This window comes from Mauremys mutica, chromosome 1, assembly GCF_020497125.1.
Source record: "Mauremys mutica isolate MM-2020 ecotype Southern chromosome 1, ASM2049712v1, whole genome shotgun sequence".
In the NCBI taxonomy this organism is placed as follows: domain Eukaryota; kingdom Metazoa; phylum Chordata; order Testudines; family Geoemydidae; genus Mauremys; species Mauremys mutica.
In genome coordinates this window covers 217,010,571-217,037,981 of record NC_059072.1, presented here as the reverse complement: position 1 = coordinate 217,037,981, position 27,411 = coordinate 217,010,571, and the positions used below count along the sequence as shown (strand labels likewise).

The 27,411-nt window shown below is 42.3% G+C and overlaps 1 protein-coding gene across 23 annotated transcripts in view; it reads right to left on the bottom strand.

Moving 5' to 3' along the window:
* Positions 1–27,411, bottom strand: part of DMD (dystrophin) — a 2,044,659-nt gene that overhangs the window by 166,585 nt on the left and 1,850,663 nt on the right. For all 23 annotated transcript variants that reach the window (XM_044996713.1, XM_044997415.1, XM_045002732.1 and 20 more), the window contains one exon: positions 11,694–11,772. In XM_044996713.1, the coding sequence (XP_044852648.1) occupies positions 11,694–11,772 (79 nt within the window). The remainder of the gene's footprint in view (positions 1–11,693; positions 11,773–27,411) is intronic.

Genomic DNA, 27,411 nt, shown 5'->3' with positions numbered 1-27,411 from the left:
TATGCTGGCTGGCTGACTGCCATCTTCACCCTGGAAAGAGCTGCTTATCTGAGAGTGTGTGTGGGTATGTGTAATTTGGGAAGTTTTTTAGGATCTTTCTCAATGCAAGTAGTGTATACATGTAAGATATTTGTTTTACCCATTTACAGAGGGCCTATTTCTATCTTATGCATATTTGTTATTACAGTAAATTATGGTGTGGAACACTGATGTTGTATAGCATAGAGGCATAATGGCTCACTGTATAATCGAGAAACTGATGTCAGAATATATTGGCTGAAAGATTTAAAAGTTAGAAGGAGAAAAACATCAATCAAAACCTAACTTGCATAAAAATTGCACACCATGGGGTCTAGCTCAACTAGCTGAGCTAGCTTGGAGCCCAATTTAAGCCTGCATATTTGGGTGGGTTCTCAGGAATTGAAGTGAGCTAAGCAGTTAAATTCCAGTTTGGATTCTTCAATAGTTAAATTACACACTGCTTCTCTGTCTGCATTGCAATGATGTCTGCGATCACAAATAGAGTAAAATGCTTTAAGATTGCTTCTCAAACTTTGGAAGATGGGCTGATTAGCCATAAAGATCTGAACATGTGAACAGGGGCAGCACAACAGAGACTCACTCCACAGGAATTATAAATTAGGCCTCCCAGGTCTGCAATAACTGCTGAAATCTTTATGACCAACTTGAAACATAATGTTTGCCGGGTGTTACTGGTGAGAAACATTATCCAGCTACTAAATAGATAACATGTTCCTTAGTAGCATTACAAATGGTGAACAGCATACTGTGAAGTAATTCAGAAGTTTCCAGAGATCACTTCAAAGCATAAAATCGATCCAAGGCTCATTTTCTTGGATGTTACTGTTTGGTAAAGCAGCAACAAAATACTTGCATCTACTTGAAAAGGATATTGTATCAGGTAGACTGATACTGTAGATATTGTTCAGCTTTACTAGGTTTGTATATTGCTGACAAGTCTCATAATCAATGTTGGTTGCACTCAAACTTTGAAAAAGAAAATCTCTAAAACTGGTTTCTATCACATTGAACAAATTTTGGCTTTTGTGCAGAGAGAATAAAACAGACTATTAGAAAAATAAATCTTAGATAAACATTTCAAGCCTTATAGAGCCAAACATAACAGAATGAGTTCTGACATAAAGAGAATAGCCTCATTGCTTTACACATCAGGCATTTCAGAACATAAAGAATATGGTTTAACTGAGCACAATTTATAGCTCATGACAACTCTGCCACAGTTTAACTGCACTGCAGCAGAAGTGTTTGAATCTTTAAGTCTGAATCTTCCAGTGATGCTTCAATAAGGACATACCAGATACACAGGGCAGCAGCAGGGAAATGTTTGCCTCAGAAATCTGGTACCGAGGCAGCACAGAAGTAGTTAATAAATAATGACTCTCTGTATGAAGCTTATACTCATCTAAGAGTTAAGAAAACATCATGGATAGCTGACATAGTCAACATTGAGAAACATCATCAAAGATTAAAACATATTAAAACTATGAATAATGCTGCTATGAAATGAATGAGATCGTTCCACCAACAACAAACAATTGCTTTTAAATAACACTGTATACTGCATTGTAGAAATGCGTGAAAATGAAATTCAATGAAATAGGAGAAAAACATTTTTTCATTGAAATATTGTTCATTGTCATCTTAAGTTTTCTAATGGAACACTTTTTTCACCACCAAAAGTTATTATTGCAGTGAAAAATAGGGAAAATATGCAACTTCTGTTAGTGAAGAACTAACTGAAATTTATGGTTTTGTCCCGAGAGTTGAATTTGACCATTTTTATAATGTAAAACTTAATTTGCAGGTGGGGGAATCCAGCATATAATCAGAATTCTAATTAATGGTAAATCAAATTTATCAATATGCTATGCACAGCTCTATTGCAGTCAACATCTTTGAGAGAAGAAAATATAAGGGAATATTAAAAAGCAGCAACCCAGCAGGAATGATCATTAGATGCATGATGCCTCTTGAACCACAAAATACAGTACTATCAATTTCCCTCCAAAACACCTGAGCTACCTAGATTAACATTTTTCTTAAAATTTCCTATTATTTCACAACCGCTGGTGGCAGAAATGGTAAGGGTGCTAATGTAGACTCTTTAACCATCATAGATCATCTAATCTTGCAGAGCAGAGCAGGTCTAGATGACATGGTGTTTAAAATCCCAGCTGCTCCTACTGTTGCTACCACTTACGGAGCTGCACTGGTGGTAGTGCAATGGTAAGACATTTTACAAAAAAGTGCTCGTATAGATGTGGCTCATGTATATTTAACATAATTCCCTCTAACTTTTAACATGCTTCACTCCTTAAGCAGGTCTTGAACTTAAATTGCTGCCCACTGCTACTGCAAAGTTATTCCTCCCTTAATGACGATAGTAACAAGGGCAAGAGCTGAGGAGCGAAACATCCAGTAGAGATTATTTGTATTTCTTTTTTAAGTCTCTTTTCTTCCTTTAAGTGTGCTTGGCTCTCCTTGAGAGGTGCAGGGCTGGCAGCTCTGGAGATTGAAATCTTCCACTGAATGCTGCACTCTGGTTGCAGGTTGAGGATGGTGGCTTTTGCTTCTCTCTATCTCCATGCACTTTACACCTCTATATAATTCAGTACTTAGCTTTGTGTGGCTCAATTCAAAGATATCTAAAGAGTGGAATGTTGTATCTAGATTTTAAAAAAGTATTCTCAGACACAGGGTACAGCTATACTTGGAACTGGAGGTACAGTATGGCCATTGACTCTCTGGGTGCTCTAGGGCTCAAGTGCCCACGGAAAAAAAATAGGAGGTGTTCAGCACCCACCAGCCACAGCTGTTCAGTGGGGTTGCTGATCAGCCGGCTGGCTGGAGGCGCTCGGGGGAGGGTGGAGAGTGATGAATGGCAGGGGTGGAGTGGGGCCGGAAGAGGCAGAGTGAGGGTGGGGCCTCGGGGCAGAGCAGGCCAAAGAGGTGGATCGAGGGTGGGGCTTGGGAAGAAAGAGGCAGACTGAGGGTGTGGCCTTGGGGAGAAGAGGCAGAGTGGGGGCAGGGCCTCAGGGTGGAGCGGGGTTGGAGCACCCACCAGGAAAAATAAAAGTCAAAGTCATCGCCTGTGACTGGAGGTGTAATTTCCATCTTGGGTAGACATACCTGTGCTAGCTCTGACTGAGCTAGTGCACTAAAAATAGTAGCATAGCCCTGAGTATGGTCCTGTCCAAGATGCTAGGTATGTACTTGGACTCTGTGAAGCCAGACACTGCAGGAAGTATTGCCCAGCAGGGCCTGAGTAGTGGCCTTCCGACAGCCTAATGACTGACATATCCTGGCGTATAAATGAGGAAGCCATCAGGGAGCATTCTGAGCAGACTGCCTGCTTGCTTTCTCTCCAGATCTTGCTGTGCTGTGAACCCGAGACTCTGGCTCCTAACCCCAGCTCAGCCCTGAGTCTGCTACTTGCCTCCTGTCTGCAACTCCGCACCTGACTCTAACCTGGCTCAACCCTAACTCTGTTACTCAACTCCTGATCGCAACTTCGTAAGTGACCCATGCACACAGGCAACCCACAGCCAGGCCCTGACATCTGCTTGCAGTGCTAAACAATTGACTATGTGTGTATTATGGGGCTGAACACCTATTTTGATAGGTGCTGTACAAATACACAAAAGAGAAAATCCATGCACCAACTACATTCTAAAACCAGTTTGATTTACTGTGTCAAATCCTAAATTCCCATATGCAACCTCTAGAATTGAAGAATAGTAGCTTGGTGTCCAGATCCAGTGCCGTCCATAGTCTCATTTTTAAGACTGGCAACAGAGTAGTCAAATGAAAAAGGGTCTGATTTGTCATTTTTGAAAATCCATGGGAGTTTGCTTATGATTTTAATGGTTGTCTGTTCAGGCTATTAATGCCAAAACCGTAAACTGAAAAGGTGTTTTTCATCAATTGCAAATAATTTACACTAGAGCAAAATCTCTATGCAATGGAAAGTGACTAAGAAAGTATTTAGTGCTACAGTTTATTAACTGCCATCTTTGTAAGGCAGAAATGGCAAGAAGTAATGAAGAAAAGATTTTTCAGAACCTGAAATTTAAAATAACAGTGTGAGGAAACAAGGAACAGTCCCAGGAACTCTGGATTTGACCCAAAGGATAATTAAATATAAAATGTAGTTTCCAAATCTTAAACACACATTTCTAACCATTATTTATCTACTTCTGAATGTTAATTAATAGTTCTAATGATGATTAACCATTTTCCATATAGAGTACTGGCATGTGATGGCTTTAAAAAAATAGTTTGAGAAAACTGGTTCTGATTGTTGGAGCTATTTGTTAAATACAGAATGGAAAAAAGTGACCTGTTCTTTATAATTTGAAAATTTAAAATATAGCTAGATATATCCAATTAAACTTTAAGTCCTAGCTCTTTACATCAGGAGAATCCTACAAACCACAAAATACGAGACAGATGTAAACACGCCTTTTAAACATGCATGCCTAAATATCTTTGCTTTTATCCAAATATCTGTTGGTTCCCTATCTTGATAAAAATCTGGGTTCATCTCTAAACTGCTGATATTTTGGAGCCATAGATGGAATTAGCACTTCTAAGCAAGGAAAAAAACCCTGGTGATCTCCAAAACGAGATACGGGTAATTGCCAAAAGCAACAAAGAGTCCTGTGGCACCTTATAGACTAACAGATGTATTGGAGCATAAGCTTTCATGGGTGAATGCCCACTTTGTCAGACGCATGTAATTGCCAGTTATAGCTGTGCATTATTTCATTGAGTCACATCATCAACATACTGTATGTCACAATCCTACAGGGATCAGGCTGTAAATTACAAGTTCTACCTGTATGTTTAAAAGTTGTCATACCTTCTATTTTTCAGCAATCACAAGTGGTGCATGTCAATGAGTTACAGCATTAAAAACCAGGATTGATGGCAGGCTGGTTGAACAGTTAGTGGCATTAAAAACAGCCTGACATCTCTCCTACCTCTCATTTATTTTATCTCAAAAGGAAGTAATAACTATCCTTACAAATATAGATGGATCCTCCAACAACAGACAATGAATCCCATTCTCTGTAAAAGGCAGCATCACAGATCAAAACAAAAGGAGCCAACAAAGGACCATTATTACAGGGGAGAGAGTTGCAGCTCCATAGTTGAGATTGTGCTGAAATTTGCACTTAAAGCAGGATTGAAATTCCTGTGCTTCACACTTCAGTTACTGCATTTCGACTCCAAATTGAGCACAATAATCCTTCAGAGGACAATAGAATTTTCTATGTGATATTTTTAGTTTAATATTCACTAACTTTTGCAGAGGAAACATTTAAAAATGCTCCTTTTTAGAAATTATACAGTTTTTTACACATTTGTTTGGGTCCTTCTAGCTAAATATCTGCAGTCTTCACAAACTACCAACTTCATCCACACATGCTTTCATATAACATCATGGTCATGGCCATGGGCCACTTTTGACATTTATCAAACTCCATCTTGACAGCTACTTCTGTTAAGGCTGCCAGCCTTAGCCTTTGACTCATATATTTTAAGGTCAGAGGGGACCATCATGATCATCTACTCTGACCTCCTGTATATTGCAGGTCACAGAACCTCACCCACCCAACCCATAATCTCTGGCTGAGTTACTGAGTCTTCAAATCATGATTTAAAGGATTCAAGTTACAGAGAATCCACCATTTACACTAGTTTAAACCTGCAAGTGACCCATGCCACAGAGGAAGGTGATAACCCCCCAGCGTCTTTGCCAATCTGACCCAAGGGAAAATTCCTTCCTGACCCCAAATATGGTGATCAGTTAGACCGTGAGCATGTGGGCAAGACCCACCAGCCAGACACCTGGGAAAGAATTCTCTGCAGTAACTCAGAGCCCTCCTCATCTAGTGTCCGATCACCAGACATTGGAAATATTTGCTGCTAGCAATCGCAGTTGGGCCACATGCCATGGTAGGCAATCTCATCATACTATCCCCTCCATAAACTTATCAAGCTCAGTCTTGAAGCCAGTTAGGTTTTTTGTCCCCACTGCTGCCCTTGGAAGGCTGCTCCAGAACTTCACTCCTCTGTTGGTTAGAAACTTTTGTCTAATTTCAAACCTAAACTTGTTGATGGCCAGTTTATATCCATTTGTTCTTGTGTCCGTATTGGCACTTAACTAAAATAACTTCTCTCCCTTCCTGCTGTTTATCCCTCACCAGCTCCAAACCTCACCGATACCATGGGGAGCCAGGGAGACTAACTAGGCATCAGGGGCCAAGGGGTAAACTCTGGGAAAGATACAGGGCTCTGTGGAGCTATGGAGCAGTTCATGGGGGATAAAGAACTTGGCTTGAGGAGGCAGGTGGGGTTGAGCAGAGTATTGAGGGCCAAAGTAAAAGGAATTTAGCAGGAATGTGTGGGTGGCCTGGGGAAAAAAACCTTGTGTGCAGGGAGAAGAGTGGGGACTGGAGTTAGCTCCTCTGGCACTGCTGGCTTTATCCCCTGCCAAGGGAAGTCTTTAAAATGCTGATGCCTCAGCAAAGACACACTGTGTCACTGGTCTCAGAAAGGAAAAGGAGAGAGTAGGTATGTGGGGAAGGTCTGGAGAAAGCAGGACTGTGGGGTTGGGGGGTGGGGGAATGAAGAAAAAGTGGGTCTTGTGCCTAGAGGTAGAGACCCAGAATGTGGAAGAGCTCCTTTCCATGCCCCACATTTCTCCTTAAATCCCTCTTTTCCCTCCTCCACAGCTTCATTCAAGCACCAAACTCCCAACCTCATGCAGCCCCATCTCCAGCCTACACATCACACCACAGAAACATTAACCCAGGAACCAATCCCTGTAACAAATCTCATTGCCTACTCTGTCCTCATATCTACTTTAGCGACACCCTCAGAGGACCCAGCCACATCATCAGGGACTCATTCACCTGCATATCTACTAATGTGATATATGCCATCATGTGCCAGCAATGCCCCTCTGCCATGTACATTGGCCAAACCGGACAGTCCCTATGTAAAAGAATAAATGGACACAAATCGGACATCAGGAATAGTGACATACAAAAGCTGGTAGGAGAACATTTCAATCTTCCTGGACATTCTGTAACAGATTTAAAAGTAGCCATACTTGAACAAAAAAACTTCAGAAACAGACTTCAAAGAGAAACTGCAGAACTAAAGTTCATTTGCAAACTTAACACCATTAATTTGGGCTTGAATAGGGACTGGGGGTGGCTGGCTCACTACAAAAGCAACTTTCCCTCTACTGGAATTGACACCTCCCCATCAATTATTGGGAGTGGACTACATCCACCCTGACTGAATTGGCCCTGTTAACACTGGTTCTCTACTTGTGAGGTAACTCCCTTCTCTTCATGTCAGTATAATGCCCACATCTGTAATTTTCACTCCATGCATCTGAAGAAAGTGAGTTTTTTACCCATGAAAACTTATGCCCAAATAAATCTGTTTGTCCTTAAAGTGCCACCGGACTCCTTGTTGTTTTTGTGGATACAGACTAACACGGCTGATAATAGATACAATTATAACTCTGTAACTTCCAGCATGCCCAATTTTGAACAATAACTAGGTCACCAATAACTTTTCTGAAACATTACAGAAAACATCATATCTTGCACCCAGCCATTTGCAATCTACAACCAGACCTCATATGCCCTCTGCATAGAACTACTTGCCAAGTAATTTATGCACATCACACCCATCCCATCTTAATCACCAAAACACACAAACAAATAGCCAGTAAACATGGCTGGTGTTGAAGAGTGTCTGCCTGACCGTTGTTCAGGATGAGTGTGGAGTTATGGTTGAAAAGAAGTAGCTGAACTTGACAGGGGCAACTCATGAGAGGAGTTTAACTGCGGTGCTGAGAGACTTAACGGCTTATTGCTTTGATTGCTACAGGTGCACTGGTGGGATATGCAGCCTAGCAACCTTAACTCCAAGTTAACGATTTTGTGGTGAGTATATGTGTGAAATAAATCCATGGAGTAGAATCCTCCTGATCCTATTTTCTTTTAAGTGCTGTTGCCATCACTAGACTGACCTTTTTTGACCTCGCTTGCTTTCATTGTGCTGCAAGACCTATTTAAAAAGCATGAATTCATCCCTGATCTGACCTCCCCCTTCACTGGGAGGCGTCCTTATTTTTCACACATTTACTCCCAGAAGTATAACTACAAAAGCAATGCTCGCAGGAATGACTGCACATCTCTCAGTGCTGGCCAGCTGATGCTCTGACATCACAACTCCCCAACAAACTGCCCTCTAGTAGTAGTGCTGCTGAGAATGATGTAAACTCAAGGTGGCTTTACCAGTGCACGGCACACTGCTCAGTGTAGCCAACTGACTTCTGGAGCCATCACCAGCTCTCAAATTGCTGAATATTAAAGCTCCGGAAGCATTTTGCAAATACTTGCAGCATATCCAGTATTTAAGGGAAATAAAACCAGCTGTTTGATTTAACTCCTATATGTGTGTATATGTATGCGCGTGCACACCACTGAAATACAAATACAAATTCCCTGTGCCCTAGCCACTTTCAAAGTAACCCTAAAGCTGGCTTTGAGCAGTCCCCCGACCATCTCTCTTTTCCTAGGGTAATCCTCAGGTAGTGTAGAGCTACCATAGTGGCTCCTTCTCCACCCTATCTCCCAGGCTAGAAAATGCAGGGAAACGTACATAGGAAATGGGATGTGACTGGGATGTACGAGTGCCCCAGTAAACCCCTGCCTGCTCAGAGGCTGTGGAAATAATGGCATAATGTCGAATAGCCCTGGGTTGCCCTGCTTTACGCCTAGAACCAGTACAGAATGGTCCAGGATTTGGGAGCTGCAAAGCTGGTTTTCCACTCCCTGCCCACAATGCCTTTTCACTTGCACTGAGCTCTGCTTTGATGCTACTCAGGATCAGGACCATAGTAACTAAGATATACAATACATACTTTTTTCAAGTAAAGAATCTGCTTTTTAAGCTATTATAATACCGAGAGGCAGTATTTTAAGGTACAATGAGAACCAATGGCTGGAAGTTGAAGCTAGACAAATTCAGACTAACAAGCCAGGCAGTGAAGTGTGCCTGGGGTGGATTCTTGTCAGTGGAAATCTTTAACCCATACTTGCGTGTTTTACTAAAAGATACTCACATACGCTGTGTGTTCAGACACACATTGGACTTGTAGCAGGAGTTACTACAGGATAATTCTACAGCCTGTGTTATGCCAGAGGTCAGGCTAGACAATCACTGTGGTGCCTTCTGACATAAAAATCTATGAATTTATTGAAATTGGGAGGCAATGTAAGAGTCAACGTTTTGGTATGCAATATAAAATATACCTGCTAAAGTGAAACACTGGATTTATATAAAAGTTCTTGGTTTTAACTTTCCACCCTTTATTCAACTGGGAAACAGAGGGAGGCCCTTCGGTTGTAGAGTTTGCTGACATGCTGAAAGATTACAGGCAGGACTGGCAGCAGACAAGTCAAAAGACTTTCTAGAGAGAAGGTTTACCTCTTATTCAACCAACATTTCACTTAACTAAGGCTACATCTGTGCTACAAGCTTGGGATGTGAAAAATCACAATCAAAATAAAGATCAACACAAAACTAAACTACTTGCTGTGAAAAGCATGAGCTTTATGAGCTAATGGTGCGATTCCCCTGCTTGCATACACATACCACACTAGCTCTCTGAGAGCTAGGGTGAGTATAAATAGCAGTATAGCCACAGCAGCATGGCCAGTGGCAGCACAGGCATGGCTTAGATGTGCTGAGTACATAGCCACTGGTTACAGGCAGCTGTACCTCTGCTGCCGCTACTCGTGGTACTACAGCTACATTGCTGTTCATATTTGTTCTAGCAGGACAGCTTGACAGGGGGAACTAAAGCCCCCCAAGCCCTCAGGTGTCTACTCCTGTGCTCAGGGCTGCCCAGAGGATTCAGGGGGCCTGGGGCAAAGCAATTTCGGGGGCCCCTTCCATAAAAAAAGTTGCAATACTATAGAATACTATATTCTCGTGGGGGCCCCTGCAGGGTCCGGGGCCTGGGGCAAATTGCCCCATTTCCCTCCCCGCCGGGCAGCCCTGCCTGTGCTAGGCAAAATGGGTAGGTGACGAGAGAGGGGAAGATTTCAGTTTGAATTTACTTCCATTAGTTAATGTAGATAGTTAATGTTATTTTAAATGTACTAAACAGAAATGGGCTCAACCCCAGACCTCTTCTTTTGCCTCCCTCTTCCACAAACTCTCAGAGTTTGGATAAAATAGGATGCAGATTTGAACAACCTTCATACTGCATTGTGCCATCAGATTTTATGCTGATCTGGCACAATATGGCACCTGGTTTGGGTTTTGCCAAACAGCTACGATGTTAATTTCCCGCCTTTGTTTATCAAATTCCTAAACAACATGCTTTCCCTGTGGTAAACAGCGAATAACCAATTTAGAAACCAGTTTATTCTTAAAATTATAATGCAGTATTAAAACTTATACTTTTGAATGTAAATTTATTTCTGATTGGTTGAAAAACAAGTTTGTCCTCGATGCCAGTCTAAATGGAACTGTTTGATAATGCTATACAGTTCTGAACATCAATGTCTCTCAGGCAGAATGATTACACCTGCATCACTAATCATATGGTATAGCAGAAATAAAATCATTTAAACACAACATTGGCACAGACTGTCTACTTCTTTGAAAATAAAATCTGTCTCTCAACATCTATTTTTGATAAATGCCTTGGTTGGTTTCCCCTTGGAATGTATCAAGCAGCAGGAGATCATTATCCTGTGACTGTACTCTATTCCATTGATATAATCTCTTAAATAAAGTTCTGCTATTTACTTTCGTTTAATCGCAGTACAATAGGCCAAAGACGTGGCTTCCAAGCAGCTTGATTTCAGTCTCTGCCTTGATGCTTTGAAGCTGTTTCAAGTTGTCTTTCAGTGTACTTCAAAACATCCTTGATAAAGTTATGGGGGTGGGGGGAAGTTGCATTGCTGGCAAAGCCAGACAATAATGGTTTGTTACAGAATTGAAAAAAAAGTTTAAACAACAGCTATTCTTCTGCTAAGTTGAGGTTTTTTGATCCCCCCCACAAGACTGCTAAGTAGATGAATTATGCAAGGCCCATAACTGTAAATATTTTTCTTATGGGCCCAACTTGCCCCTTATGAGTTTCCACACTGTAGCTGCCATGTGAAAAGTGGCCACCATTTTACTTTGGCCATATGAGTTTTACTCAGTAGGAGCCAATGAACTTAGCTGAACTCATTGTCTTCTGATAAAAAAAGATCTAAGTATCTTTAAACCTTTATCCTTTAACTGGAAGCTTTCAAACTAGAGTGGACAAGTATAATACAGGAATAATCCTGCACTGGTAGAGTAGGAAGTAAGGGGACCTGATATTGGAAGGCTTTTCCCATCCCATCTGGATTTTATTGAAATCAATACACTTCTATACCAAGTTTTAGCCAGCAATTAATTTTTTACTGTTGAGTTCTAAACCCATCTGCAATGGGGTTTAAAATGGAAATAGATAGCAACCCTAGTTGACACCACTGGCAGGGCTGGCTACCTAATTGAGGTTTTAACTTCTAACGAGCACTGCACAAGTTATGCAAGAAAAACTAAAATTGACTTACTGGAAAGGAAGTGCTGAGATGTAGGGCCAAAATCCCTGTGGGCTTCATGCAACTGTCTGATGCGCTCATCAATGGCCACCTGAGAAAAAGAAGAGAAAAATGACTCTCCTCTCAAACATGTAACAAGTAGCAATTAAAGTTAGGTGTCTATTTCATTAAAGAAAGAGTTTTGTTTTGTATAAGACAAAAGAACACTCATGCAACAATTTATAAACCAAGGGTTTGACTGCAGTTTACCAAGCTGAATCCGAAGACCAGGGAGGTCAAAAATGTTTTTCTACTAGTTTAAATGGCATTGGACCAGGCCCACAATAAGCAGCCTGATAAACCCCTTTCTGTTAAATCATCTGAAAGGCCACCAGCCAAAATAATAATAAAAAGATTCTGTTTTCTCTCTTGCAAACATTAAAATGGGAAACAAACCCCTCTGTTATTACCTGAATTTGAACGACTCCGAATGAACTTTTTGGGCTGCTGTATTGCACCAAGACACAACTACTGTAGAATTGTGGCTTAATTTTTAAAACCCCCAAATCTGTGTGTCTCAGTATAAAACAGTGTGTCTAGGACAGGTGGGCAGTAAGATAATCTTGTACAGAAAATTCCAAACAACATGAGTGATATTCACTAACAACTTTATGTACTATATATCCAAAGGACAATGTCAGGTAGCTTAGGTCTAAATTTAGCATTTAGAAACCAAAAATGCCTAAAGCTAATAATAGCAAATTCTCAGAAACGTTTTAAACAAAATAACTAATAGGAAGCAGATTAACTGAATGTAATCATTTCCCTGCAAGGTCTACAAACCAAACAATGGAGCACTATATTAGTACAAGAAAAACAGAAAGGGGAACAGATTAATTTTGGTTTTGTTGTCCAAATTGAGAAAGATGTATAAATAGGTAACAAACACCCTATATGATGAAAAAGGAAATTCAAATTTTCAGTTTTAATTTTTGTAGGTGTTGGCAGTAGCATGTTCACCCTTTTAACATGAGTGGCTAGCCAATGTTTGGGGTCTTGTGGCTTGTTACCATTAGGAGAAGCAATTCATGGAGAAGCCAGGTATTTCTTTGATGCAATCCCATGTATTTACAAAGAATGGACAAAGTCCTGTTTCCCTGAACACAGTAGGGCTCAAACAACAGGAGGTAATTTCTTTGTTCTCAGTTGCAAGTCTCTTTCCAGTCAGCACTCTGCCCCCAAATCCTCTCTCTTGGTTTTCTCACAGTGTCACATTGAAAGTGCTTCTCTTGCTAGCTCCTTGGTTTTCTTGTGCCTTCTATGTCTTCTTCTGACTGCCTCTGGCTCCTCCCAGTCACAGAGGCACCCTGTGTTTGCAATCAGCCCCCTGAGAAAGCCTTCAAAACTTAGCTTCTGTGCTTTGGGCAGTGGCTCCCATTTGTAAGCAGAGTCAGGATGAGCTCTACCCTGACATCTGGTGGTGAATTGTTGCGAGTTGTGGAAAAGAACTTCAGGGGCTGGTCTTGTTTGCATAGGCACACCCACCCCACCTAGCATGAGCCCACAGCCACCCAAATGGTCACCTTGGCTGCTGTTGGATCCCCAGTTTCCGTGTTATTGGGGCAGGAAGAATAAAGTGTTGTTTCCCTGATTATGTGAATCAGGGCCAGTGGAACTGTTTTATGATAGAGGGACTCACCATCAACTAAGTAGCACTCACTAGACAAGGGACATGGGTTCTAAAACCCAGTGAATTGAGAGAGGCTGGGGACAGGGATTTGTACTGGATAGTATGGGCCCCTTTTGAGGGCCTGAAACACCAATTGCACTTCCTTCTCTCTCCACAGTTGAATAGCACGGCTAATTTTGATTCCATGAAGAGTCTAGTTACAGGCTGCTGTGCTGAATTCACTTTGGGCCAATGGTGCACCAGCACTAGTGCTCCCCTACTACAAGGTGAAATCACTAAGAGCTGAGATCACTGAGTGCTGTGTTAACTAGTGGGGGAGCCTGAAGATATATTGCTAAGTGGCAGGCAGAGTGGAACAGTTTGCAGGACGGTTGGTGCGGCCCACGGGACGGTGAGTGGAGTGAAGCGGAGTGGAGCAGTTTGCGGGATGGCTGGAGCAGCTCATGGGATGGCTGGTGGAGTGGAGCGGCTCATGGTGAAGGCTACAGCAGAACCCCACAGAGAGGCAGGGCAGTTGACCTCAGACCATGTAAGGTGCCCCTTAACACCCCACGTGCCCCTTCCCCCCCATTTCCACCCAGGCTGGGGGTGGGGGAGGGTAAAACTCTGCAGCTAAACTTTTGAACTCTGGGGCTGCACTGACCAGAGACATAGTCTTCTGGGTTGCTGGACTTCTGGGTGATTTTTGGGTTGCTGGACTCAAGAGACTTTTGGGGTGTTGGACTTTGGGATGATCTTTTGGGTTGTTGGACTTAAGACCCTGAGGGAAAAAGAATACTGCCAAACTTATTTGGGGGTGGGTCTTTTGCTCATGGTATGTGTTATGAATCCTGTCTTTGGTGTTTCCCCAACACAATGCCACATTGTTTCCCTCCTTTATTAAAAGGATTTTGCTATACTCAGACTCTGTGCTTGCGAGAGGGGAAGTATTGCCTCTTAGAGGCACCCGGGGGTGGTGGTATGTAATTGTCCCACGTCACTGGGTGGGGGCTCAAGCCAGTTTTGCATTTGCGTTATTGAAATGGAACCCCTAGATACTGAACCTGGCCCTTGTTGCTGCCAACTCAGATGGGCAGAAGGGTTACACATTATTTTAGCTATCTTACTTTATAAAGGAGCTTAATTACTTCTTACACTTTTCTGGAATGAAGGGTGGCTATCATGCCCACCAGCATCAAGAAGTCTATGATTGCCAACAGATCAAAGACATGCCTGTGGAAGCTAACACCACCTGTAGCATAACATTATTATTTATTTTAACTTTACAATGACCTTTCAATGAATCATAGTCCTCCATAATTCCAAATTTTGGTTTTCAGCTCAATAATACATTTTTTTTAAATGAGCCATGCTGAAGAAAATAAAAAATGTGTGTCTGCTCTTTAGACCTCTCATTTGTTTTGAGAGGGTTCTTTATAGAAACCTAAGGCTCTACCTGTCTTTGATGCAAGCATTCCAGGTCTTTCTTCATTATTAGCATTTTCTTATCAATACACAAAACAATATTCCATTTTAAGTTTTAATTAAAAAAGGACAACGAAAAACAAAGATGATAAAAATCACAATCTGATTTACACAATCCTAAGAGTCAATTGAGAATGAGGGCTCTGTGCAAGGTATACAATAGACATCAACATTTTTTATGCTATGACAATGACAAATCTGAGCATGTGATTTTGGGAAAAGATTTTGGAGCCTCAAGATATTTGTGCCCACTGCTAGTTCAGAGGCCATAAAATTCTACGTATTATATAAAACTGGAAAAAGTCATGTATTTCTATGAGTTCTGGTTAAACTGAAATTTTAGTCTAATATGTAAACCCAGCAAAATGACACACACTAAACTCCACAGTGAATTTTTAAACTGAACAACTATAATGTAGCCTTGGATGCTAGCTTGGAAATAGCTATCTCTACAGAGGTGTATTTTGTTAATGTAAAGATGAATAAAACATAAGGAAGCCTTGATTACTCTCCAAGACTAATCAATTGAGCAATTAAAAGTTAACCCATCAGTTATCCCTGCCAACCCACACAGCACTGTTTATCAAGGCATCAGTGTCCTGTATGTATACTCATATACCAAATGGTACATAAAGTTTTGGTGATAGAGTAATGAAGGTGCACTGTTGTTTTCCATGATTTTTACAAACTCTAAAACAAATAATAAAATGACAGAGTTAGTGCTCACAGTAAAAGTTACGTGTGAGCAAATAACAACTACTTAAAATTATAATCAACATACTTGCGTCTGTGCCTGTTCCAATTTAAGCCAATGAGGGATTTGCCACTGACTTTCATGGAAGGAAGGTTGGGTCCATCAAGAGGCTTCCCATCTGCTAAGTAACATTATATGAACAATTTCTCACTGGCACACAAAAATAATTTCTTTTGCATGTTAGCTGTATTTGCCTGTGATGAAAATAGCAGCACGTTCTCTCTGAATCAAATGTATTCATTTCACTCAAAACATCAATTTTTGAATGCAAGAATACATAAAGTAATGTCATACAGCTCAACAGGTAACAGCCTTATTGCTAAGCAGACAAAGAGAAATTAATCTGTTCTTGCTTCAGATAGCCAACTCCTAGGAGTACCAGTTTAATCAAACAACCAAATGAAAATTCATGGGTTTCGATAGCATAGTTTGGGTGTGTGATGAACAGTAATTTTCTTTGCTCTTGCTCCTTATGCAAAAGGTTGATGATCAGCAAGATGGATAAAAGTCAGATTCAGATGTACCTTTCTCCACAAGTAATGCCACCAGAAATCAAGAGACTGCTTGTGGTGTCAACTGTGTAAGTATGGGTTATCAGAATTTGGTCTAAAGAAAAAGGCCCCGCCTTTATTGCCCGATTCTGATTTTAAAACAAACACCAAAATCTTCCGCAGGCAGTAGTATGGTATTATAAATTCCTTTCTCTTCAATGTGACTGATTCTTTGCAAAAGATGTACATTTCATCATGTTCTTTGTCCACAATTTTGTGCTACAGTTGTTTTCTTTCAATCATAAGAAAGAAATTAAAGAGCAACAGTAGCAGCTGACATTAAAATACTGTGATTTTAATTAAAAACACTGTAACCATGTAAAACTTTAGAGAGATGAAATATGACAGCTTCTGTTAAATCCAAAAATAAATTATAGTGCTTAAAAGCATTCATTCCTTCTTTTAAAACATAAGTGAATCTGAAGAGATTTATTAAAAGGAGTTATTCCTCTCTCTCCCCATTACTCAATCCCAACACAGTGAATTGAATTTATGTCTGTTTATCAGATAAATAGATTACATATAGTAAAAAAGCAAAGCTGTGTCACATGATTACTGGGAACTGTTTATCCATTGTTGGGGCTGAATCTTACAAACACTTATTATAACAGTTCCAGAAATGAGGATTTGCAGGACTTGGGTCCGTTACTTAGGCCTGGTCTACACTAGGAAATGAGGTCAGTATAATTACATTGCTCAGGGGTGTGAAAAATCCAAACCCTTAAGTGATGCAGTTAAACTGACCTAGGCTCCTGCGTAGACAGCACTAGGTCAACGGGAGATGTCTCCAGTTGACCTAGCTAGAACCTCTTGGGGAGGTAGAGTTAAAATTTTATTAAGATGATGTTAAAAAAAAAAGTGAACAGTACAGAGTTTAAGCAAAAAGTTTCTGGTTATCAGGGAATAACATACAGATTATCGAGGGTGCAAAGTTTGATTTGAGATCGGGTGGCATAAGAAATATATAATCTGCAATATCCCCAATTGGAGGTAAAAGGTTGATGGGTCAAAGTACAGACATTGAGATATGAGGGTATGAAGTTCATAAAGTGGCTATGTTCGGGTGTGGAGTATAGGACATCACAGACTGCTTTGAGAACAGGACCCTGGCATTTCGTGAAGCCTGAGCTCGTAAGCTGGAAAAGTACGCCCCCCCCCGGCTGACACCCTGAGAGCGAAGGGCTACAAGGTGCAGATGCACACACTGATCGTCGGAGCCCTGGCACCTGGTTGTGTGTGCTGCAGACCTGCGGAATCGGGCGACGCTACACATGGCTCATGCGGTGCCTCATGGTCTCAGACACCATCCGATGGTCCAAGGACATTTACATCGAGCACATCACCGGCCACCGACAGTACCAGGAGGCGTGAGCCAGAGTGACATTGTTCTTCGACTACAAGAAAGGGACCAAGAGACTTTCTCCGTTGGATCATATGAACTGGAACCATAAACTCCTTGAACATTAAATCTCACCAAATGAGGGTCAATCCATCCTCATCATCATATCCATTCATTATACTCCACACCCGAACATAGCTACTTTATGAACTTCATACCCTCATACCATCTACACTGATGGCAGAACTGCTCCTGTCAGCATAGGTATCATTGTCACTGAAGCATTACAGTGGTGCCGCTGCAGTGTTTTAAGTGTAAACAAGCCCTTACCTTCCCTCTCTTTGTTTGTTTTGTCTGGTTTTTAGTTGGACATATTTTTGATTTGGTGGCTTTCACCTCGAATGCAAAACAGATGAGACCAAGTATCTCTTTTTTAGACCAACCCCTGCATCCCCCCCCCGCCATCGCCCTGCGAAACCGCCACCAAAACCCACAAACAAACAAACAAACATACTTCAGGTGATGTTTGCAGAGCTGTTGTACCCATGTTGGTCTCAGAATATCAGAGAGACAAGGTGGGTGAGGTAGTATCTTTTATTGGATCAATTTCTGTTGGTAACTTTTGTCCAGCTTTCGAGCTACACCTGAAGAAGAGCTCTGTGTAAGCTCAAAAGCTGATCTCTTTCACCAACAGAAGTTGGCCAAATAAAAAAATACTATCTCATCCACCTTGTTTCTTTAAAGTGATGTTGGCCATCATTTAGTTCTAACTCCCTGGTATGCACAAACAGCATTTAGTGCAGTGCTTGTAAAGAGGTAACTGTGTAACCCCCTTTAGCTTTTCTGGTCTTCGGGCTTTGGGAGCTTTGATAAGCGTGTGAATGTGCGAACACACTCACAAAAGAACAACAAATGCCTACACTCCTACATAATGGGACTACAACAAAGGCTCCCCTTGTGCTATTACACTAGTGAATTAGCTGTAAATCACCCTCTCTATACAGGCCATTCATAACCTCCTGATGTATTGCACAGATTGTTTTTTAAAGGATTCTTTCATATTTTATTTCAGGGGTTCTCCAACTTCATGGCACTGCAACCTCCTTCTGACAACAAAAATTACTACACGACCCCAGCAATGGGGCCGAAGCCTGAACCCGCTGGAGCCCAGCTGCCCTGGGGCGGGGGTGGGGGGGAAGCCAAAGCCCAAGGGCTCAGCCCTAGGTGGGGGGCCTGTAACCCTAGCTCCGCCATCCAGGGCTGAAGCCTGAGCAGTGGGGCTCAGGCTTTGGCCCCGGGACCCAGCAAGTCTAACGCCAACCCTGGGGACCCCATTAAAATGGGATTGAAACCCACTTCGGTGTCCTGACCTACAGTTTGAGAACAGCTGCTTTATTTCATGTTCCAACCATGTATATTCCCACCAGGTTTGATGGGGAGGTGCCTCAAGAGGTTTATTACAGAGTTGTGGGTTTCAGTTAGAATCCTTTAACCGCTTCTAGTTCAATGAATCTCTCATTCCATGAAGGAATTACCGGGTACTTAATATTTTCCTAAACAGTCTGGACGAGATCACAGAATAAAGTGTTCAGCAGAATTGCTCTGTGAGATAATGAATCAATACTGGCTCAGAAGACACAAGGACCAGTTGCGTGTGTGTTCATGAAAAAAAAAACAGACAAAAATCATGAGACATCAATGCCAATATTATTTGAAAATTCAATGAAACCAGCAAGTTAGAAAAAAAGAATACAGCATTTCAGACACATTATATCAACTGAACTCCTGGGGGCATGACCTACCCTACTGTTATTTCCAGGCAGATCTCTTTAGAAATCTCAAATTAATTTGCAAGACATAGAATAATAAGGGAATAAATAGGTAATTATTTTTTCTGTCTTTTCTCAGCACACTTAGTTTCACCTCTCCAATTTATAAAATGACATTTTATTCTTTCTGGGAAAAAGGACTTCCTTTACTGTCTCTGATGCTCATGCAAATGAACAGTAGCTTCTATTACCACTATTATTAAGTCAAATTATACTGCCATTAAAATGACTCTACAATTTTATGTGCTATTTTGAAAGGGAATAATTAATATTATAGTGGAAGAAACAGCATTCAGATCTCCCCCTTCCCTCTTCATCAGGGATATCTTCGTCAAAATCCATAATGTCAACCAGATACCAGGTTCACAATGTAAAATGCAGAGGAGAATAAAAAAATCTCAGTTTTTATTAAAGGAAAATAAAATATCTCCTCACCAGAGTTTCTTGAGCTGCTTCACTATTGATAAAACACAAACAAATATTAAAACACCTTACATAATAGCAAGAACATGGCTGCAGATGCTGGGGGATTTCACTATGCTGCACTGTTTCAAATTATTTCATTTTTCTATTTTCAGATCAGTAACAGAAGAGACGGAGTGGGAGGTCAGGTAGTTCTCACCCATTCCACTGACTGAGTTAAAACATTTAAATTTAGCTTACCTTCTATACATTATTATTCATTTAAAATATATCACCAGCAGAAAAATCTTCTAAGGTCAGAGTAATATCCCTCTTCGAAGCATGTGAGGGCACAGGCAGCATAATGCTTAGCCACTAATTACACAACTGTGCTTCCCCGTATTCAAACACAGGCAAATTACGAAGGAGCCGTAGTGGCAATTTAAAATAGTTATTAATGTGAGAAAGTAGGGCTGGGGTCATTAACTGAAAAACAAATGAGATGCAATAAACAAAGAGCTAAGATAATTCTTGAAAAAAGATGGCTGAACCTGGCTGAGATTATGAGGAAAAATAGTAGAGAAGGAAGGAATAGAACAAGATAATCTTATTCAAGCAGCTGCTTTTAGTGCAGCAGCAAAGTAATAAAGTCAGGGGGTTAAAAATTTGCTCCACCAGTGATGGCTTTCATGAAGAGAGGAGGGTAATTTTCTGTATTTAATAAGCATGCATACATACAATACTTAATAAAACAACACTTTTCTAATCCCCCACCATATTCACAGCATTTCCAGAGCATCCTGACCTTGACTCCAATCACATCCAATTTGACTGCACATCAAAGAACAATGGCTACTACAAGACCCTCTTTAATGTTACCCAGGACTCCTCCTTCTATCTGCTGAAAAGCTTCTTTCTTTTCTCTGACTCAGAGCTGCCAAACCACTATGAGGCTGTTCTTTACAAATCAATAAACAGGAAGATCTGATCTACTGTACTTCCAATAGCTACTGAATTCAGTCACTCTGTGTTCTTTGCATATCAGAAGATAAGGATGGGTTTAAATAAGCACACTTTGTGCTACTTAAGGAAGGACAGAGAAAAGGAGGATTGATGCCCATTGTTTCTGAACTGCTGATATGCAGAGTTAAATTCTGAAGAAGAGGAGCGCTGTGTAGCTGAAAAGCTTGTCTTTTTCACCAATAGAAATTGGTCCAACCTCACTCACTTTGTCTGTCTTGACAGTTGCTCATGAGGGCATGTCTACACTAGAAAGCTAAGTCGAAGTTACATGCCTTACATGGACCTAACTATGTAAACATGCAAACTACAGTGTTCCTACCGCCACAAGCATGGACTTTCAGCTTTCCCTGGGGGTGCTCCATGCCTGCTCTGCCCTGATGCCCTGCCCCCCATTCTTTCTCTTCCCCCAAGGCCCCACCCTCACCCTGCCTTTTCCTGCCCTCTCCCCAAAGGCCCTGCCCCTGCTTCTCCCTCTCCCTCCCAGCACCTCCTGCTCACTGCTGAAACTGATCTGCAGTGGGCGGGAGGCGCTGTGGGGACAGGAAGGAGCTGATCAGTGGGGCCTGCTGAACAGCTGATCGGTGGGTGGCTGGTGGGTGCTGAGCACCCACTATTTTTTTTCTGTGGGTGCTCCAGCCCCGGAGCACCCACGGAATTAGCGCCTATGCCTACCGCTACTGTAACTTGCCCGCTAAGCTGATCTAGTAAATCCAGCTCGACAAGAGGCGTAAGGCTTAGTTTGACATAGTTTGGGCAAGGCAGTGTATAGACAATGTGTTACTTTCATCAGGTCTTGGCTGCCAGGGTGGCTGACAGCTGGAGTCATGAAATTGACAAGAACGTCAATTTCACCACTGGTAGGGTCCCTGGTTTGAAATTGAACCCTGTGGGGGTGGGGGGGGCAATGTGTGAGCCCCAGCAGTGCTGACAGCTGGAGTCTCGCTGCCTGGCGCTGAGAACCTGGGCTGTGAGCTCCCGGCAGAGCTCCCAGCAGGAGTCCAGTTCCTGCCCGGGCTCTCAGCTCCCTGCTCTGCACGGAGCTCCTGCCTGCCACCAGAGCTTTCAGCTCCCTGCTCCACTTGTAGCACCCTACTGTGGGGAGCCCGGGCCGCAGCTGGGCTGCAACTGGGCTCCAGCTGGGAGCTCTGCAGGGAGTATGGCGCTATTGAGCTCCTAGCTGGAGCTCAGCACTGAGCTGAGAGCCTGGGCTCTTGCTTCCCCTCACCCCCAGAAAAAAAACAAAACACACACTCTGCCCCTCTTAAGTTGGTGAAAACGCTTGTGGTGAGGACACACATCACAGAGAGAAGGAGGGTAGTGTGGACAAGGGAAAAAGCAGTAATGATTGGGGTGGTTGTAAGTCAACGTAACATAGGTCAACTTTGTTGTGAAGTTCTGGGCTTTACAAGTTTATTGGTGGAAAGATCTGTACCTTGACACATTTTGGGGATATAGTTAACTATTTCTCTCTCTCTCTCTCTTCTCTGTGTTTTTTTTTAAAACATATTCTTGATTGGGGATGGGGTTGGGGGAAATGAGGACAGTGAAGATAAATTGTTAATATTGCTCTAATGTGTTTTTTGATTCTAGAAAGATTTAATTTAAATCCCAAAAATTCTGGGTTATGATAGCACTGTATACTTAGGCAGATGATAATCTCAGTGACTTTATGCAATTCCTACTTTCTATAAAAAAAGAAAGCCTAAAATCCACTGGGACACTGTCTTATACCTTGTCTACATTTATTAATCCTCAAACGAAACAGGGGAAATAAAATGTAATAAAAATTCAGGAAACATTATTAAGTCCTGGGCATAGAGCCTTAGAAAACAGTGAAACACCTCCTTGACTTTGTATGTCTACTGTGAAAAATCAGGCATTGCTTCTTTGGCTTTTGTTTTATAATCCTAACATAGAGCAGTGAACTTCAAGTGTGGGTGTCTGTAAAGAAAGAGAGAAGCTCTTGTGATTTAAATAAGAGGAACATTCATATTTAGAGAAAGTATAAAAATCTGTAAACCTATTAAAATCTTCTAAACCTGACATAATATATCCACATCGGCATACCTAGTGATTTTGGGCCAGGACTACGAATTTTTGGGGGAGGTCATAAAATCGTGGAGCAACAAACCCATGAAGGGGAATAGCCCTCAAGGAGGGGCCCTCAAGCCACAAATACACAGAAAGCTAGCAGGGGTCAAAGAGATGAAGGGACTGCCAACAGGAATGATGTCACCCTATTTTCCCCCCGAACAGGGGAAACAGAAGACCTCATTTTATTCTGTTTTGGACCTACTAATGGCAGACATAGATTTTATAAGCGAACAAAGAGATGACCTGACATTGTGCAAGGCATAAAAGCAACTCACCAACATAAATAGTAAGTGGTAAACCTGCAATTGGTGAAGTCTTGGCCCTGCTTTGAACTCAGGGAACAGAAAACTATACCAGGTGGCAAAAGATTCCCAAACCAGGGAAGTATGAGTACCATTTCCAGTCCCAAAGAAATTCCACTGGAGAGTCTTACAGATGGCATATGCAGTGCTCTGTAGAGGACATTAGGGCAAGAGAAAACCCTTGAAAAGGTAACCCTCAGATTTTGCTGGCTGGGGGTCAAGGTCAAGGACTACTGTACATTGTGCTCAAAGTGCCAACAGGCAAGACCCCAAAGAACCCCAAAGGCTCTCCTTGTCCCCCCCTTCCTAGAATATTTGGAGTATTTGGCTGCTCCCCAAGTCTATTAGGGCTGACACTTCTCCCCCCTTGATCCACACACAGACTAACGTCTTGGCCAGGCCTTTTTTTGTAGTCTAGGTGTCCGCCTCCCATGCCCGCTTGTAGGAACAATCCATGAAGGGGCTATTTTGGCAGAAATGACTCCATTTCCAGCACAAAAGTCAAGTCTCAGTTGAGGGAGTGTCCCCCTACCCCTTCTGGGGAAGGTGGGACACTTATGGGAAGTCTTTCCTTGAGAACGGTCTCCCTTCTGCCCTTTCATCCCCTTGGAACCAAACTTCCAGGTGGCCAGGCTTGGCATTCGTTCACCTCATGCTTGCCCCCCTCAGTGGGCCTGGATGTCTGCAGTGACTGCTCCCCTAGGGCAAGCATCTTTTGTCTTGGGTGCCCCAGCCATTGAGCCTGTGGCTGTTAAATAATTTTCTGTCAACCAGATTGCCTCAGCAACGTCTCAGGCAAAGGTTGTAGAGCCCATTTTCACTCCCCCACCATCCTCTCGAAACTGGGAGAACCTGTATAAACTGTTCCAGCACCACTTATTTGGTCACCTGCTCCCCTGTCTATTTGTCAGGCTGGCATCACCACCAACGGTGTTCCTTAAGGCTCCGGGCCACTGCATGAGGTTGGGCCCCCATCTTTCCCAAAAGAAGAGTTATCGGTGGGTTTCTGCCATGATACTTCACCTTGGCATAATCTTGGGCTTCTGTGGTATCAAGGTTCTTGTATGCAGCTTGTGTAGGTCCAGTAAGATATGGCACCAACAAGATGGCCATCTGAGCACTGGACTAACGAGCTGCTGTGGTGGCCCTCTTGAAAGTGACCAGGAAAGCTTTGGGGTCATCCTCACATTCCATTTTTGTGAGTTTCACTGGGTGTTATGTAACATTGATAGGGCTCAGGATCCCAGCCATCAGGTTTGCGTTTGCTTCTTGGGGTTGTAAAATGGCTGCCACCTGTTTAACCAGGCATTGTTGCTGTTCCTTCTGTTGTGTTGCCAACTCCCAAATGAGCTGCTGTTGTTGAGCTGCTTGCTGTTGTTGTTGAGCAGCTGGAACATCTTGTTCTGCTGTTGCTGTTGGGCCACCTGTTGTTTCTGGCTGTCCATCAGCCACTTCAACAATTTCCCATGGTGGTGTTTGTTCCTCCTCGGTGACTGCCCAAATTCTCCACCAAATTGTGATTGTTGGCACTTAATGGAAGAGCATTCTAGTGTTTAAAGGGGTTGGTTCCTCTTAAATGCCGAAAGGGGTTGGTATGGGAGCCTGGGCCCTCCCACTTCCATTGTGCTCTGGCCAGGGCCCTGTGAGGATTACCAAAGACAAGGCACTTAGGCTACCCTCCTTCGGCCACTTCCTACCACCCACTCTATAATCCAAGCTTTGCAGTTTGCAGCACAGTTACTGAAGAAAAGGTATGTTCTTTAGTCTTTCTGGGCTTAGCAGATAGGCTTCTCTTTTCCCAGAGGAGTTGCTACAGCATCCCTTCTCAGGAGCTCCCAGAGGATAGCCTTCTTCCTGGCTATGTCAGCCCTTCTGAGCTGTCTGGCTTCCTTTTAAACTCCACCTCCATCTGGAGCATGCTCTACAGGTGTGGCTGGGTGGGATCATCTGGGCTGAAAGTTGTTCTTTAGTCCCTTCAGTCCTAGTGTGGATTTTATACACCCTGTCACAGGGAATAAGTGTCTTGCAAGTCGAGAGTAGTGAACCAATCTAGGAGATTCTATGGATGGGGTTATGGAAGTGAAAATACTCAACTGGAACCTGAAGTGACAAATCAACTTGTTGAGTCACCTGAGATCAGAATAGGACATGATCTCCTTTTCTCTTTGGAATTAGGAGTTACAGAGAAGAAAATACTCTGCCCCAGAATTTGGGGCCACAATCTCTATCTAATCCAGATGCAGCAGAGAGTTCACCTCTTTTTGTAGCAGATTCTTGTAAGAGTGGTCCCTGAAATGGGATAGTATTGAAGGGGTTGGATGGAGGCAGAGACTGAAATTGGTTGAGATAGCCCTTTTGAAATGAATTCCAGGATGCAAGAATGGTGGATACCAAATGAAGGAGACAAGGCAAAAAGATCCTTGCAAATTAGTTCAGAACTTTCCAGTGTGGCATCAAATTTGCTGACTCTGGCTAGGCACAGTGTACAATGTTATGGGGACAAAGTAGAACTCTTCCTTTTTTGGTAGCAAGGTCTCTCCTTGGATGCTTCGGCAGAGCTCACATGATAAAAACATAAGAGGATGGATCTGGAGGCTGCTTGAGACTTAAATTGCTTTAGCCATTGTGTTGGAGTATATAGACCTAGAGACTGAAGAGCTGCCATGAAATCGTGCAGTGAGTACAATGCCTTATCAGCCTTAGAGCTAAACAGGTCATGTCCTTCAAAAGGTAAATCCTCTGTCCTCCTTTGGACCTCTTGTGGGATAGGAGAGAAAAATCAATCAAGATGTTCTCTGCATGGTGACACTAGTTGCAATTGATCTTGTAGCCATATTGATGGCATCAAGTGCTGCTTGTAGAACTGCATTGGAGATGTATTGGCCTTTGAAGAATGGAACTATAAATTCTTCCTTAGACTTTTATAGAAACTTTATCCAAAAATCGGGAAACTCGGCCTTACTGCAGGTAGTTGTAGTTTGCTAGTAAAGACTGAAAGCTGGTGATTTTGACTTGAAAACTAACCAAAAAGGTATATTTTCAGGATTCTTGTCTTTTGGGGTGCATTTCAGTGGTCCATGCTGCCTAGATTTTTCATTTGCAGCCACTACTAGTGATGAACCTTGAATAGGGCAACTATAAAAATACCAAAGCCTTTCAGAGGGATTTGGTATCTGCAGTCTGCTGGCAGAGATGGAGGCTGGGGACTGCCAAAGATCCCTAGCAGAGTCCAGGATACCCTCATTAATGCCAAAAAACCTCAGTGTCTGGATGTAAAATGATAAACAGTTTGTGAGAATTTCTTGAACAACTTCTAAGGTGTTGGCCATCCACTTGTGCCTAACCTGAGATCCTGTAGTCTGATTTGAAGAAGTGCTGGGTATTCACAGCTTGTCAGTCTTCTAAAGAGCTATAAATACTGGATGTTGGGTGTGATCCTTTCCTCTCTAGTCTGCTGACGTTTGAACAGGGAAAGTTTAAACCATGAGATTGAAAGCTGCCAAATAGTTATTGGGAATACCCTAGAAAATGCCTGGAAAGACTTTGCTACTGAACCGAGTCTGTGGTCTTCCTGGGCAGTTTGATCAGAATCTGCTGTACTGACTAGCTGGCCAGAGCCGGTGCAGCACACAGAGAGAACACACATGCCAACAACTGACAACAGGTGCCACTTGAAATCCACAAATTATTTTCTGTAACAGTAGATATTCCTGACATTATTCTAATTTGTATTATTAATGAGGACTTGCCTGACTCCAGAACCATTTGAGTTATACCCATCCCTGTCTGTTTCCTACTGTGGCTCTAGTAGATTTTATATAGTTAGCTTTCTGTGGGTGGCTGATTATGGAATTGATGCTGTTATTCTTTTAATCATATTTAAGGATCAACACAGCCTATTTTCGGGTAGTTGGGTGCCATATGTTATGGGCACTATTTCAAAACAAGTTATTTTGGGCCATTTATGTGTTATGTTCAAAAGTGTATTTCTTAAGTGGTGCACACATATGCCATTCATCTTTGTAGAGAAATAGGGGGAAAATATACTGTTCACATCTACAGGAAAACAAAACAAAAACGAACGTCCAGTCACAAAAGCAGACTTTTCACTTTCTAGGCAGCTTTTCTTGTGCCTAATTCCCGAATGGTCAAGGATCCAGGTCAATGTGGTAGGAATGGGTGGAACAGGGCATGAAAGCCATGGTTGGAAAAGAAAGGGCTCTGCTGGGTAGATATGCTATTGAAGTTGTTGCAAGTGAAGTCTGCAAAGGGTAAAAGCCAGTCACCCTGGTGGAAATTAATA